Genomic DNA, 16612 nt, shown 5'->3' with positions numbered 1-16612 from the left:
AATATTTAAACTGCTAGTTCTCGTTTTGCTCTGAGAGTTTTACATGTGAATGTATGTAAACTTTCCTGATATGCATTTAACTGCAGCTGCACCACATGACACCTGCTGCAGTTCATCTTCTACACAGTTTTATTTCCACAACATTTACCTGAAGGATGCAGATAGAGGAGACTCTGCAGGTTCTAGTTTTACTCACACAATAAACAATAAGCTGATAAAAAGATGCATCAAAGATACACAGTATTATAGGTTGTACTTTTTATTCCACGATACGTTTATCTGACAGCTGAAGTTACTCAGGCTGAGCTGCTGTGAAATAAGAATTCTTCCGTAATAGTAAAACAATAACATCATTTCTACAGTAGTTGAACCAATACCTCGTAATAATTCTTGTTCTGGACTATTGCGCAGCAGTACACAAAGTCCAAATATGATTTGTGTGATTTTGGAGTCATTACAAAAGGGGTGTACATTATTTAAAATACCTAAAAGTAAATTCTACTTAGAATACTGCTCCACACGTTTGAGGAAAGTCCTTCTCCACAATAAACATAACCAAAGTTTAAATCTAAATGACAGCAGTTTAACTACATTAAGGGATGCAGCTGTAAGCTGCTGTAAGCTGCTGTGAAGTGTCAGATTTGGCTGCAGTGAAGTCACAGCACCGTTTGCCTCAGCATGCTGGTTTTAAAGCCCTGGCCTTAGATCATCGCCCCGGAGTCGGGCAGAGCCCACATTGTCCACATTTTCCGGCTGGTTCAGGCCTGTTCCAGGAGGAGCGACGGTCTGATTAACATGCAACAACCCAACGAAGACCAAACAAGGTGTGAACACGGGAGCCACTTCCGGGCTGGATGGGAATCTTCTCACGTCGGCGTGCAGAGACTTGCAACCTGCAGCACAGAGAGGACACGACGCGGTCGGCCTTCAGGCCGGTCAGAGTTTCAGCTTTGTTCTGTGCTAATGCAGAGAGATTAAAAGCAGGTTTCAAGTCTCTACGGGCTGATTTACATGGTAATGAGCTGAAACTAAGGCTGCGTGGAAGGAAGGAACAAGAAATGTAAAGCGCGTTTGTAAAACGGGCGACAAAGCTCTGAAAATCTAGAGATTCTGTTTATTACAGAGAAAGACGAGGACAACTGGGGAAGGTTTGACTTAAACTTGTGATCTAATATCAAGAATAGAAAAAGACAAGAAACGTGTAAAAAATCTGTTTTTACACGATGAAATTAAATCAGCAAACATCACGTGTCTGTAGAATAAGCCTTTATTGATCCCCAGGGGGGATATTCTGAATTATTATATATTCTGAAATATATATATATATATATATATTATACATTTACAGATATAGATTGTTAATATTAAATATAATCAATGAATATATGATTGTTTTATTACAGATTAAACATACCAGTTGTATATAAAGAAATTCAAATGAGCTTCACCTTCAGCAGCTGCAACATTGAAGTGATGAACACATTAATGCATCAATACTGAATAAGATACAATCCATATTATTGTGCACGAGTACTTGTACCGTGAGTATATGTTGATGCTGATACTCTGCGTGTACTGTAACCTGAGTGATGTATAGAGACGGTGTACAGTAGAAATGTTTGGGTCATCAGCTCCTCTCTGGTGTCCTCTTCTGGGAGAACAGCATGGTATCTAATCACAGAGTCTACAGGAAGTCAGAGTGTGTCTGCACTCACAGCTCTGCTGCTAGAGACAAACGCATAAAACACTCATTCTGGAATATTAATATGATATCTTCAAATAGGGCGCTAGCTGAGAAACACTTAAATGAGTCATTTCTTGGTATAACGTTTTTGAAAGTTGCATCGGTTTTATTTTAGAGCAAGTTCTACAATTTATGAGTTAATTCTTAGAAATACTTAATAAAATAAATGCTAACATGCTGATGTTTAGCAGGTATAACGTGTACTATGTTACCTATCTTAGTTTAGCGTGTTAGCATGCTAACATTAGCTTAAATCAGTAAACAGAGCTTATCTGAGGCTGATTGAACGTCTGTAGTTCTGCAGGTATTTGGTCATAAAACGAAGTATTGGACACATGAACATGTTGACCTGATGATTGTTCTATGATGAAAAGTCAGAGGATCAATAAAGTTATTACAGTTCATAATGAATCATCACAATCCATCCAGTAGTTGTTTAGGTGTTTCACACAAAGTCACAAATGTCAAAAGGAAAGTTTATTTGAATATCATCTTTCAACAACAATGTAATTCAAAGTGCTTTACATGAGACGGAAAAGAATTATGAAAATAAAACCATTTCCAAATCCAAAATAAAACCATAACCAAATCCGAATGAGAGTACAGAATATAGGATGGATCACAGAGGGTTCTCTTCACCCGTTTAAGTCCACACTGGTCAAAGAGAGACACCAGATCTTCTTTATAGATGATTTTCATCACAGTCTCATCTAAAAGTGATAACTTGTATTTTACAGGCAGCTTCCCAAACAAGTCACTTGGAAGAACTCTTTTTTTCGGGGCCTTACATTAAAAACAAAAGTTTGGTTTAGGCAACAAGACCACTACAGTTATGTAACGTGACATCGTAACATCACAACAAGACAATGTAACAACCCAACATACCAACGTCACTTAACAAAGTAACTTAACAACGTCACTTAACAAAGTAACATGACAACCGCTCTTGGCGTACTTTCTTACATAACCTTAATTAACAAGCGTAATAAGTGGTAAGTCAACATTTTGATTTCACACAGGACAAGAACAGTGGTCTCCCGGAAGTCCTGTTTGTTTGAACCTCCTGTTAAGTGGACATTCTCGCTTGTTTTACTCGTTATTATACCACGTAACTTTCAATAACAGTTGTTCGTCGCGCGACATCAGCTAATCTGACTGAAAGCTAAAACCTCGACATTTGATGTAGTTTGCAGAATTGTACAATGACACATGGTTAACATTGTGAAACGATGCAACAGTGTAACGCAAGTGCACATCGTAGTGAGACAACGGTACAACCCGGCGTACCAACGCGATAACGCAACAACGTTAATTTGCTGCAGTATTGATCAGTATTGACTTTCCAGAAAACCACAAAATATATGGAAAAAAAAATATTTGCTTTTTAAAAAATATTTACAAAAGTCAAGAGAATTGGTGTTCTTTCAATGTTCAGCTGAGGTTCCATCTTTTACCATCATACTGATTATTAATCAGTGGGTTGATCACAGGAGGATACACTTGTCTTTGTATTTCTCTTTTAGTTCCTCTATTTCTTCTTCTTGTTTTTTCTTCATGTCCTCCATTTGTTCTTTTAGATGTTTTTCTTTGTGAGTTGAGAGGTCTTTTAACAGATCGTACTCTTTTCCATGCCTCCCTTCTGTCTCCTGCATTTGTCTCTCTTGCCTTTTCTTCAGTTCCTGTATTTCCTCCATGTGCTTCTCTACCAACGCTGTGAAGTCCTTGGTGTATTTCTGTCTGAACTCATTGAACTCTTCAGCTTGTTTTCTGGCCTCCTCTTCATATTTCTTCTTCATTTCCTCCAGGTCCTTCTTGTAGGTTTCCTCCAATTCTTTTCTCTCCTTCTTCTCCTGCTCTCTTCTGGTTCGATCTTCTTCTTTTCTTTTGATTTCATGTTTTTCTCTTTCTTGGTCGTATTCTTCTTGGAGCTTTTTAAGTTTAGTTTGCTCTTCATCTCGTTTCTGTTTATCTTCTTGATATCGTTTCTTCCACCATTCTTTTCTTTCCTTCTCCCAGTCTTCTTGTTGCTTTTTCATCTCCTCTCTGCTCTGCTCCAGTTTTCTGTCAATGGTTTCCTTTTCTTCTGATTCGGACTTTATTTTTTTCTCCAGTTGTTTACGATTTTGTTTCCACTGTTGTTGCTGTTCTTCATCTTGCCTTTTCCTATTGTTATCCTCTTCTTCTCTCTTTTCCTGTTCTTTTTTTCTCTGTTCACGCTCTTTATTTATGTTTTCCTCCATTTCTTTCAGTTGTTTTGCTCTCAGTTGTCTCTCTTGTTCAATTTCTGCTGTTTGTTCTTCTATTCTTCTTTTCATTGCTTGTGTTTTTTCCTCATGTTTCCGTTCAAGCTCCTCCTTCTGTTTCTGCATTTCTTCTTCTTTCTCCTTCAGGATTCTCTCCACTTCGTGTTTTATTGCTTCCTCAGCCTCTTGGAACATCTCATTGCTGTAGCAGCTGCCGCCATTTTCCTTCACCATTTTCTCAACCTTTGTCAGCAGCTCGCTGACCTGAATATGATTCAGATCCTCATTGTTGAAAACATGGTGTCTGTCTCCACAGTCATGAATCAGTTTTTTGACAAAGTCATCACAGTCGTCTGCTATGTAACTCTCAATTGTTTGATTTTTTAGTGCATCTCCTTTGGTGAATATAATGACGATGAAATCCGCTGAATTCTTGCCAAAATATTTCTTGATCAGTTTCACAGTGTCTTTCTCCTCTTGTGTAAATCGGCCGATCTGCAGCACCAGTAAGATCACATGAGGTCCAGGAGACAACATGGTGATGCATTTCACAAGCTCCTCTTGAACGTCATCTTTGGACAGCGTTGTGTCGAACAAGCCGGGGGTGTCGACTACGACAACAGGCCGTCCATCAATCTCTCCTGACGCTTTCTCGCAAAACTTGGTCACTGAATTCTGGCTGGGTCTGGATTTAAAATGCTCTTCACCCAGAATGGTGTTTCCAGTTGCACTCTTTCCATTGCCAGTCTTTCCAAGCAGAACCATTCTAAGACACTCTCTGCTCTGATGTTCATCATCTATTCCAATCTTACTTTTATGTTTTAGATCCCTCAGTTCAGCTTTAAGTTTTGAAACATTCTCCATCTGAGCCTTGGTGAACATCTCCATTGTGAAGCATCTGGATCCTTCAGATCTCATCATTTCCACAGAATCCAACAGCTCTGGGATCTGCTGCTGGTCCTTGATGTTGAGAACAACATATCTTCCTCCACAGCTCTGACAGAGCGCCTGGATCTCCTTGTTTTCTCTCACAAAGTTAACAACAGCTGGAGCTTTAGGATCTAACTCCACAGTGAACAGAATCATGGTGAAGAAGTTGACTCGAGAGCTGAATGTGTCCTGGATGGTCTGTAACTCTCCCTTGTCTTCATCAGTGAGTGGACCCACAGGTAGGACCAGGAAGAAGACATGGACGCCCTCAGGACCACAGAGGGAGATACACCTGAGTGATTCCTCCATCACTGCCTCCTGAGGTTTTCCATACAAGGCAGGCAGCTCCACCAGAGAAACCCAACGTCCACACACCTCTCCCTGATGTTTAACACACTCTGATGAGTTGGAGACTGAATGAACCTCTGTCTGACCTAAAATGGCCTTGGCTGCTGAAGTCTTCCCTGCTCCTGTCCTCCCACACAGAACCAGGTTTAAAGATGGTTTCATGTGGTCAGACTTTGGTCTGATGGTGTCTTCAGTGAAGGTGAGGAAGGTTCCTTTGTTTTCATGCACAATCTTCTCAATCTTCTCCATTAATGATCTATGGTCATCTGCAGACATGCTGTAGTGTCTTCCTCCACAATCCTGTAGGAGTTCATTAACAGAGACACTCATTTCATCCCTGTCATGTGTCCAGATGACCATTAAGTGATTTAAAGCATCTTGATCAAACAAACTCAGGATGAACTTCAGTGTTTGTCTGTTCTTCTTAGTGAAATCAGAAGGCTTCACTAACAGCAGCAGAACATTTGGTCCAGGTGGACAAAGAGTCACACAGCTCTTCATCTCTCTTCTTATGGTCTCCTTATTCAGACTGAAGATGTTTGGAGTTTTCACCACTGTTAATGGTTTTCCTTTCCACTCTCCACAAGTGGCCATGCTTTGCCTGTTTTTTTGGTGATGAAAACTTTGGTCCTTCATGATGAAGTTACCGAGTCTTGTCTGTTTGTCCTCACTTTTTCCCAGCAGCACAATCCTGAGTCCAGAAGCTACAATAAAAAAAGAGAGAAAGATAAAATAGCAGGAGACATTCTCTCTGTCTGTCTCCTCAAGAGACATTCTCTCTGTCTGTCTCCTCACCCCTCACCCTGAATACCGGTGCCCCACAGGGCTGTGTGCTGTCGACGTATGACTCCACGCCTGTACATGATGCTAATACCATTCTCAAGTTTGCAGACAATAAAACAATAGTTGGTTGTTTTTTCCCTGTGAGTACATTTTCGCAGTGTAAAACTTGATACTTACTTTTAAAACTAATAATGTTACCGCCAGCAAAATATCTCTGATAATTGAATTACTCTCTTTACAACCAGCAAGCGACTTATACGCCTATTCAAAAAATGACCTCCGCTAAGTGTATTTCACCGCTCTTTCTGACTTCATGTAACCACGACCTGGGTGTGTTTTGGCCAGATTTAGTGATTATGGGGCCCAAAGCAAATTCAATCTTGCTCTGGTTTTCACTCTTGCACATCTGAACATCTCCGAAATAAATGATCTCATGATATAGTTACTCTAGATGGCATTGCCCTGTAAAGAATCTTAGATATCTTTGATCAGGATATGTCCTTTAACTCCCAGATAAAAGACATTTCAAGGACTGCCTTTTTTCACCAATGTAACATTGTAAAAAATCAGGCACATCCTGTCTCAAGCGATGCAGAAAAATTAGTTCATGCATTTGTTACTTCTAGACTAAATTACTGCAATTCCTTATTATCAGGCTGCTCTAATAAGTCTCTTAAATCTCCCCAGTTGATTCAGAATGTTGCAGCTCGTGTACTAACAAAAACTAAGACAGGTCCCCCTGTCCATCAAAGCCCTAAATGGAAAGCTAGCCAGAGCCTAAGCCCTGTAATACAGATTTTTATTTATTTTTTTAATCTTAACTATACACTACAGGTGTGTTGTATAATGGGCAGTGTGAAATGCATTTGTTGGCTGGTGGGTGGCAGTCTGTGCATGTAATGTATGTATGCAATATGTTATTTTGTATTGTTTTAACAGCAGACACCGTATGTATGTTTCCAAGACAAATTTCCTTCGGGACAATAAAGTCTATCTTATCTTATCTTATCATATTACTCCTGTATTAGCTTCTCTGCACTGGCTCCCTGTAAAATCTAGAATAGAATTTAAAATCCTTCTCCTCACCGCAAAGCCCTAATTTGTCAGGCACCTTCATATCTTAAGGAGCTTATAGTACCATATTACCCTACTAGAGAGCTGCGCTCCCAGAATGCAGAGGTACTTGTGGTTCTTAGAGTAGGATGGGAGCCAGAGCCGTCAGTTATCAAGCTCCTCTTTTGTGGAACCAGCTTCCAGTTTCAGTCCGGGGGGCAGAAACACTCAGCACATTTAAGAGTAGGCTTAAGACTTTCCTCTTTGTTAACTCTTATAGTTCATAGTTAGGGCTGGTTCAGGTTCATAGTCAGGGCTGGCTCAGGTTTGCCTTAGACCAGCCCCTAGATATGCTGCTATAGGCCTAGAATGTTGGAGGGCTTCCTAGGATACACTGAGCTCCTCTCTCCTTTTCTCCTTCTATATGAATTCATGTCCCATTAATACACATTAATAACTTTACTTCTTCCTCAGAGTCTTTGTTCTTTCTCTCCTCACAGGTTTACATGGATCGTGGTTATATCTGGACCCTGGTCCTGCCTCCTGCCGTAACCCTGCTGACAACCACTGCTACTCTTATTATTATTATTATTATTATTATTATTATTATTAGTTAGGGATCTAACGAGACATGTATTTGTATTAAACCGTTCGGTATGAGGTTTACGGTTCGATACGCATTACGAACCGAACAATACGTTTCAATAATACTATTGCATTTGGACTGGGCACTGCACTAGTTTGGATAATTTTGAGAAAAGGCGGCATCACAATTCCCCTACAATATATTTTGCAAATTCAAAGTAGCTGAATACAAATGTGACGAATAGGAAATACTATGTTTGTTTGTGAAATGATTTAAGATAAAACAGTTTTTACTCTATTTTATTCTCTGTCAAAAGTGTAGAATTATGGGATGTGTTTGGGTTGATTGTGGAGAAAAGACGCCACCAAAGATGTGTCTGCAGTTACATAATGAGCATTGTCACAAATGGACTTACTGTGAGTCACAGGGGTTTCCTCTGAGATTGAGCGTTGCGGACTGATTTTAACTCCATGAAAACCTGTAAAAAAGATGACATCATTAATTTGCTGCTGAACGTTTTTAATGTAAGCAGGGTTTTTATTGAAATATGTCTGCACTTACCAGCAGCTTTAACAGCATCTGTGAGAGGAGTCTGTGTTTCCTTCTGTTTTGGACTTTGATGATCATCTGGTAGAGTAGATGTTGTGTCCTCATAAACATCGTGGCCAACGTGTTCTTCATCGTTCTCTTTTACAATTTGACCCAAACGTGTTAACAGCTCTGGACGTTCAAGGTTCTTCAGCTTCAAATATCTGTATTGACTCATTCTGATTATGTCTTTTAAAGGCTGGTCTTTGTCCATGAAAGCTGAACTCTCCTCTCTAGGTGTTGATATCAGTATCAATGAATAATCAAATGATTGATCACTGAAGAGTTGAAGGACTCTGCAGAGCTTCACTTTGAGTTCCTCAGTGAAGTCTTCAGGCTGTAGAACCAGCAGGAACACATGAGGTCCAGGTTCAGAGAGTTTCACACAGTCTTCTACATGTTTTCTTAGTTTGTCTTCAGAGATGTTGGGGTGCAGCAGATCTGGAGTGTTGATGACAACTATCTGTTTCTTCTTTAACTGTTTGACTCCCAGACAGTGATCTGGTTCTTCTTCAGTGATGAATACAGTCTCTCTCAGTATGAAGTTCCCCACTGAACTCCTCTCAGACCAGCTGCTCCCCAGCAGAACAACCCTCAGCTCAGACACTGAGAAGAAAAACAAAGATTTAGAAAACGCAAATAAATGCAGACTTACATGTATCAATTTATAGTCTCATTGCTGTTTAAGTTCAGGGTTTAGTTACGTATCATTTTACCATCTAAATACTGTGAACTCAGATGTTCTTAAATAGCAGGATAACACTCACTGTTAGGTGGCAGGAACTCATAGCTTCTACTGCGCTTCAGAGGATGCATCTGATCTGTGATTGAAGGACACAGCATTCGTTTACTAATCACATGTAGTCTACAGTAGACCTTCTGGTGGCAGTAACACCATCATTCAGATGTCCCATGCAGACTTCTAAAACTCTGGACCAGATATAATACAAAGATGTGGAAAACCTACCGAAGCCCAACAAACAAAAAGAGACCCAATCTGAAAGCTCACGGCCGCCGCTCTGCACTGTTGTCACACGGCGGTTACAGTCGATAACTCTGTCTCAAACAGCGACGGCGGCACAAGACTGTAGCGCCCAGCCTTCTGTTCCCCCTCAGGTTAACACTGTGAGCTCTGTCAGCACTGTTGCTGTAGTTTGCACTGTTAGCACTCTCAGCTAGCCACCGGCTCAGCTCATCACCATGTTGAGAGACGTGTGGAGACACAAGATATGCTCTGAGTTTTGAATTTAGCACCTTTAACAAGCAGCCACATGTAAAAGCAACATTTTCATTTTATGTAATGTTGTTTTGCATACAATACACCCTCTCATGATAAAAACGTAAACGCATGAGAAAAGTTATATGGCAGCAAATTCAACCAACACATCTGCTTGTGTTGTGAATCCTCTCAAAGTAAATGTTTTGTCTCCACCAAGTGGTGATCTGTTGTCTCTGCATCCTTTACAGTTTGTAAAGAAGATACTGCTCAATAGAACACAAGTGATGAATTATGATCTCAAGTTGATTGAACAGTGACTATTGTCCAGCTGTAGGCTGTGTCTCTGTTAAGCTCTGAGGACAGAGTGCTTTCACTATGTTGATATTCTGTGGACAGAGAGAGAGAGGACAGTCTTTTATCCAGACTAGTACAGTCTGACTGGACTCACCTGGTGCTGCAGTCGCCATAATGTGCTCTGCTGAAATCATTCAAGTGAACTGCTGCATGGAAGAACCTAAAGGGAGAACAGTTAACATTTGAATCATCTCACTTTTTCACACCAACATGTTTTTACAGAGGAAACTTCAGCGCTGACTGCAGCTCTACAGATTGGTTGATAAGTGAAAACTGCAGCCGCAACAAGACCCTTAGATTTATATTTCTAAACACTTAAATCAGACATAGGATGATGAAAGTAAACACTCCTGTGTAATAACTCTGTACTGCTGTTGGACTACTGTAACCCTGTGTACACTCAGCTAACAGGGACAGTTTGACCTGTATACAAGATGTATGTTATTGTCCATTGTTGTTTTCTACTTTCCTCTATTAGCTTGCTCTCCTTGTTTCAGCTTAATGTCTTCTGTATGTTCCATCTTGTAGTTTGAAGGTGAGTTCACTGGTAGAAACCAGTCAAATTCCTTGTGTGTCCAAACATACATGTTCGATTAAGCAGATTCTTATTAATAATAATAGTAATAATAATCACACTAGAAGTGTATTTATTTTGTAAATATAACAAAAGGGAAAATAATGTGTGATTCAGATCAGTTCTAGAATGTAAAGTCTTCTTCCTTGGCTCATGCTACACTCTTCTACCACGTTTAATGAAAATCACAACGCTAGTTTTTCCATAATCCTGATAACAAACAGGCCAAACTGAAAACAACCTCCTTCACAGATAACCTTTATACATGTTTTCAACCATCAAAAGTATTACAAATAATTCTATATCTTCTGTTAATAGAAAGGTCTTGATAAATATCAGTCAAACACAAGATATGACGCTTGATGTTAGCGCTCCATCTGCTGGACACAACACTGCAAACACACACAAAGAGGTGCAGAGCTTTTGAACAGGAGCTAGTCATGACCTGAACGATGATGAATGTGATTATACTGATACAGGGATCGGACAGAAACGTTTGAACCGTATAACACAGAGTCTTGAAGCCCCTAAAGCTGTTATATTTGTTCATGTGTCGCAGTCTTGAATACTTTTACTTTGGTTCTAAGATTCCGGAAACACAAAAACAATAATCAGGTGGATAAAGATGCTTTAGATCGAATCCACTTCCTCCTGCAGTCTTGTGTGCAGGGAGAAACAAACCGGAGCTCCGTTCTGTTTGATCAGTTCATCTGTTTGAACAGTTCTACTTCAGAGTTAAAAACAGTCCACACTGAACTGAAGGGAAACACTTTATTCATCTCTTATCCTGAGCAAATAAAGCAACAGCAGAACATACAATCAAGATTCATCTGAGTAATGACTTACATTTTAAATGTAACAAAACAAAGAAACATCAAAGCATTCGTTTCCATTGAACTTCATTCATGTTGGTTTCATATTTAATATTCGCTGTGATATTTGTGATTTGGGTTGAACGACATCTAAACATTTCATTTCTCTTATATTACAAACATCAAGTTCTTTCTCATTTTCAAAAGAAAACTAAAAATCATCTCTACTGACCCACAGCGTCCAGCTGTTGACGTCTCTCATAGCCAAGCTGTAAATAATTACACCAAATATTAATAAAAAAACAGCAATAACTGTGATTATTCCTGAAAAACAGTGAAGAAGAAAACAATAGAACGCATCATAAAGATTGTCTACAGACTGAGAAGGCGTCGGCTAAAAAAAAGTGCCGTCATTTTTTTACAATCATCAACTAAACTAAGTAAAGAAAAAATACATAAATCATTAATGTAGACCAGAGGTTTTAAAGTAATTATTGTACAGATAGGGAGTTATTTAGTCATTAGAAGCATAAACTATCACGAGACGGAAAACACTGATGTTAACATTTCGTCGATAAAGAGTCCGAGTCAAGGAAACAGAAGTCTCTCAGACTCCTTGAGTTGACCCAGAGGGATACATCAGCAGGGACGTATGATTGCATATCAGCTAAAAGTAGAGTTACTGAAGTTACTGCTGTATCCGATTATAAAACGACGTATCCTGCCTCAGTACACATCATTGTCAACTCTTCATAACCGACTGTGAGTGATGCTTTGGCCCAACACAGACAAACAATAGATACAAATAGCTTTAACATTATGTCTTGATAATATTGATGACATAAAGAAATAAACAAGTGGTACTTATAACTACTTCGTATGCCTCGTCGACACACGAGTCCATTATTGTCTCTTATACTGTTTGTAAATTTGTTAAATGAGACAAAAACCAAGTGAGTATGGAACCCACGCTCCACACAACGTTGTTCAGACGTCTTGGGATTTTCAAAACAACGACTTTCATCATCTGATTGAGAACAACTAGTATTCATAAACTTGTAATATTACGATCTAAAAATGAGTCTCTTCAGTCAGCTGGTGACTGACTGGAACATTACAAACCTCAAAGAGCTTCAGGACAACAAACTGAAAAGAAAAAAATGAATCCAACCACCAAGTTATACACAACCAAAACAAAAACTCTACCTGACTTATTGGACTGGAATGACCAAATCTAACATCAAACTAAATCTGTAAACTGTCTGTTTACTGTTACGATCACATATTATACACATATTGTTCTCTGGATCACTGCTTACAAAGTGAATGAAGTTCCTCTCCAGATCATTTTGTGGAAACGACTACTTTAAGTCTGAGGTTTGCGTAGAATCCAAACTGATTAGTTCACTGTCTTGTGTCAACGGTGACTCCAGCCTGTTAATGAATGTATGTCAATGTAAATACGCTGCATGTTTCTGGGGCAGAATGTCACCTGAAGAGCACATATCAACTCCTGCTGTCGACATTAACGTGGAACGTTAAATCAGTCGCTTCAGTTATTGAAACCAAATGTTTTGGGAACCAAATATTTGAAACGTTTCCAAAATGTTTCATTGTCTTCATTCAAAACTTTTTGCATCAAGTCAATTGTTTGTTTTTCATGTTCATCCTGCAGATTTTTCTTTTCCTCTTCAGTTTTCATATTTTTCATTTCTGTTTTGTGCCGCTCCAGTAGGTTTTTGATTTCTGACAGACTTGTTATCTTTGTGGTCAAACGTTTCAGTAAGCCATAAATTTCACCTTGATGTTTCTTCTGTTTTTGTTGATCATTGTGGGATGAAAGTGCCTTTAAGAGGTCATATTTCTCATCTTTGTGTTTCATTTCTTTCTCATGCTCTTCCTTTTGATGTGCCAATTCTTTGATGTATTTGTCGTTGAATTCATTGAACTCCTCAGCTTTCTGTCTGGCTTCATCTTCATATGTCTTCTTCAGAGTCTCCATGTCTGTCTTATGATTGTCCTCCATGTCTTTTCTCTGTTTTTCCTCTTTTTCTCTTCTGATTCGATCTTCTTCTTTTCTTTTCTTTTCATATTTTTCTCTTTCTTGTTCATATTCTTCTTGAAGTTTTCTATGTTTTGTTTCTTCCTCTTGTCGTCTCTGTTCATTTTCTTGATCTCGTTTAATCCACCATTCTTTTTGTTTTGTCTCCCAGTTCTCTCGTTCTTTTCTCATCATCTCTCTATTCTCCTCCAGTTTTCTGTCCTTTGATTCTGCCTCTAATCTTTTGTTTTGCTCCAAAGTTTTAACTTTCTGTTTCCACTCCTGTCGTTGTTTTTCTTCCTCTTGTTTTCTCTTCTTGTCGTCTTCTTTTCTCATTTCCTGTTCTTTCCTTCTCTTCTCACGTTCCTTCTTCATGTTTTTCTCCTTTTCTTCAAGTTGTTCTTCTCTCAGTTTTCTCTCCTTTTCAATTTCTGCTCTCTGTTTTTCCTCCATCTCTTTTCTTTGTTTTTCCTCTTGTTCTCTTCTGATTCGATCTTCTTCTTTTCTTTTCTTTTCATATTTTTCTCTTTCCTGTTCATATTCTTCTTGAAGTTTTCTATGTTTTGTTTCTTCCTCCTGTTGTCTCTGTTCATTTTCTTGATCTCGTTTAATCCACCATTCTTTTTGTTTTGTCTCCCAGTTCTCTCGTTCTTTTCTCATCTCTTCTCTATTCTCCTCCAGCTTTTTGTCGATGGTTTCCTTTGATTCTGACTGTGATCTTATTTTTTTCTCCAAAGTTTCAACTTTCTGTTTCCACTCCTGTTGTTGTTTTTCTTCCTCTTGTTTTCTCTTCCTGTCGTTTTCCTTTTCTCTCATTTCCTGTTCTTTCCTTCTCTCCTCACGTTCCTTCTTTATGTTTTTCTCCTTTTCTTCAAGTTGTTCTCTCAGTTTTCTCTCCTTTTCAACTTCTGCTCTCTGTTTTTCCTCCATGTCTTTTCTCTCTTTTTCCTCTTGTTCTCTTCTGATTCGATCTTCTTCTTTTCTTTTCTTTTCATATTTTTCTCTTTCCTGTTCATATTCTTCTTGAAGTTTTCTATGTTTTGTTTCTTCCTCTTGTCGTCTCTGTTCATTTTCTTGATCTCGTTTAATCCACCATTCTTTTTGTTTTGTCTCCCAGTTCTCTCGTTCTTTTCTCATCATCTCTCTATTCTCCTCCAGTTTTCTGTCCTGGGATTCTGACTCTAATCTTCTGTTTTGCTCTAAAGTTTTAACTTTCTGTTTCCACTTCCATCGTTGTTTTTCTTCCTCTTGTTTTCTCTTCCTGTCGTCTTCTTCTCTCATTTGCTGTTCTTTCTTTTTCTTTTCATCTTCCATCTTTATGTTTTCCTTCATTTCTTCAAGTTGTTCTGCTCTCAGTTTTCTCTCCTTTTCAATTTCTGCTCTCTGTTTTTCCATTCTTCTTCTCATTGTCTGCATTTCTTCTTCATATTTTCTTTTAAATTCCTCCTTCTCTCTCTCCATCTCTTCTTCCTTCTCCTTCAGGATTCTCTCCATTTCTTTCTTGATAGCGGTCTCGGCCTCTTGCAGCATCTCATTAGTGAAGCAGCCGCCTCCATTTGTCTTCACCATTGTGTCAATCTTAGTCATCAGCTCACTGACTTGCATTTGGTTTTCTTTACCACGGTTATTAAACACGTGGTATCTTCCTCCACAGTCAGTGATCAGTTTTTTAAAGGAATCATCACATTTGTTTTCTATGTATTTTTCAATAGATATATTTTCCTCCTCCAGTGAATCTCCTCCAGTGAAAAGAATGATGATGAACTTTTCAGCATTTTTCCCAAAGCCTTCCTTGATGAGTTGTAATGTCTTCTTTTCCTCTTCTGTAAATCTACCAATGTGTAACACCAGCAGGAGGACATGTGGTCCAGGAGCCAGAAGACTGATGCATTTCACCATCTCCTCATTAACCTCTTCATGGGACAAAGTTGTGTCAAACAGACCAGGAGTGTCGACCACAGCGACAGGACGACCGTCCACTTCACTCTCTGCTTTCTGACAATGTTTGGTGACGGATATTTGGCTCGATTCAGCTTTGAACTCCTTTCTTCCTAGAATGGTGTTTCCTGAGGAACTCTTTCCGCTGCCAGTCTTTCCTATCAGCACCATCCTGAGACCCTCTGGACTCTGATGTTCATCATCTATTCCAATCTTACTTTTATGTTTTAGATCTCTCAGTTCAGCTTTAAGTTTTGAAACATTCTCCATCTGAGCCTTGGTGAACATCTCCATTGTGAAGCATCTGCATCCTTCAACTCTCATCTTTTCCACAGAATCCATCAGCTCTGGGATCTGCTGCTGGTCCTTGATGTTGAGAACAACATATCTTCCTCCACAGCTCTGACAGAGATCCTGGATCTCCTTGTTTTCTTTCACAAAGTTAACAAAAGCTGGATCATCAGGATCTGACTCCACAGTGAACAGAATCATGGTGAAGAAGTTGACTCGAGAGCTGAATGTGTTCTGGATGGTCTGTAACTCTCCCTTGTCTTCATCAGTGAGTGGACCCACAGGTAGGACCAGGAAGAAGACATGGACGCCCTCAGGACCACAGAGGGAGATACACCTGAGTGATTCCTCCATCACTGCCTTCTGAGGTTTTCCATACAAGGCAGGCAGCTCCACCAGAGAAACCCAACGTCCACACACCTCTCCCTGATGTTTAACACACTCTGATAAGTTGGAGACTGAATGAAGCTCTGTTTGACCTAAAATGGCCTTGGTTGCTGAAGTCTTCCCTGCTCCTGTCCTCCCACACAGAACCAGATTTAAAGATGGTTTCATGTGGTCACACTTTGGTCTGATGGTGTCTTCAGTGAAGGTGAGGAAGGATCCTTTGTTTTCATACACAATGTTCTCAATCTTCTCCATTAACTGTGTGTGGTCTTTTCCTAACATGCTGTAGTGTCTTCCTCCACAGTCTTTAAGGAGTTCATTAACAGAGAAACTCATTTCATCCCCCTCATGTGTCCAGATGACCATTGAGTGATTAAAAGCATCTTGATCAATCAAACTCAGGATGAACTTCAGTGTTTGTCTGTTCTTCTCAGTGAAATCAGAAGGCTTCACTAACAGCAGCAGAACATTTGGTCCAGGTGGACAAAGACTCACACAGCTCTTCATCTCTTCTCTGATTGATTCCTCAGACAGACTGAAGACGTCTGGAGTTTTCACCACTTTTAGAGGATGTTCTCTCCACCGTCCACGGGTGACCTCACAGTGCTTGTTGGGGTTTGTTTTTAAATATTTAACCTTTTTGATCCCAAAGATGAAGTTGCATAATGTTCTCTTTTTGTCCTCACTTTTTCCAAACATCACAATCCTGAGTTCAGACGCT

At 39.4% G+C, this 16612-nt stretch overlaps 3 protein-coding genes across 9 annotated transcripts in view; all 3 read right to left on the bottom strand.

The window, feature by feature from the left end:
• Positions 1 to 2285: 2285 nt before the first annotated feature.
• Positions 2286 to 8157, bottom strand: LOC137866801 (GTPase IMAP family member 8-like). Its single transcript, XM_068702957.1, has 2 exons — positions 8103 to 8157; positions 2286 to 5969 (listed from the first exon to the last, which is right to left on the bottom strand). The coding sequence occupies exon 2, from the start codon at positions 5899 to 5901 to the stop codon at positions 3229 to 3231; it is 2673 nt and encodes an 890-aa protein (XP_068559058.1). The 5' UTR covers positions 5902 to 5969; positions 8103 to 8157; the 3' UTR covers positions 2286 to 3228.
• On the bottom strand, positions 8011 to 10010 carry LOC137867091 (GTPase IMAP family member 5-like). The gene is made up of 4 exons (XM_068703525.1): positions 9943 to 10010; positions 9043 to 9096; positions 8249 to 8881; positions 8011 to 8165 (listed from the first exon to the last, which is right to left on the bottom strand). The coding sequence occupies exons 1-4, from the start codon at positions 9980 to 9982 to the stop codon at positions 8011 to 8013; spliced, it is 882 nt and encodes a 293-aa protein (XP_068559626.1). The 5' UTR covers positions 9983 to 10010.
• Positions 10011 to 11179: 1169 nt separating this feature from the next.
• LOC137866800 (uncharacterized) overlaps positions 11180 to 16612 on the bottom strand; it is a 28986-nt gene continuing 23553 nt past the window's right edge. For all 7 annotated transcript variants that reach the window (XM_068702950.1, XM_068702949.1, XM_068702952.1 and 4 more), the window contains one exon: positions 11180 to 16610. In XM_068702950.1, the coding sequence (XP_068559051.1) occupies positions 12787 to 16610 (3824 nt within the window). In that variant the 3' untranslated portion in view covers positions 11180 to 12786. The remainder of the gene's footprint in view (positions 16611 to 16612) is intronic.

The sequence above is a fragment of the Cebidichthys violaceus genome, unplaced genomic scaffold (assembly GCF_023349555.1).
Source record: "Cebidichthys violaceus isolate CVI_PGR_0920_01 unplaced genomic scaffold, fCebVio1.0.p SCAF_9, whole genome shotgun sequence".
NCBI classification, from domain to species: domain Eukaryota; kingdom Metazoa; phylum Chordata; class Actinopteri; order Perciformes; family Stichaeidae; genus Cebidichthys; species Cebidichthys violaceus.
This window is presented reverse-complemented; position numbering and strand designations above follow the sequence as displayed.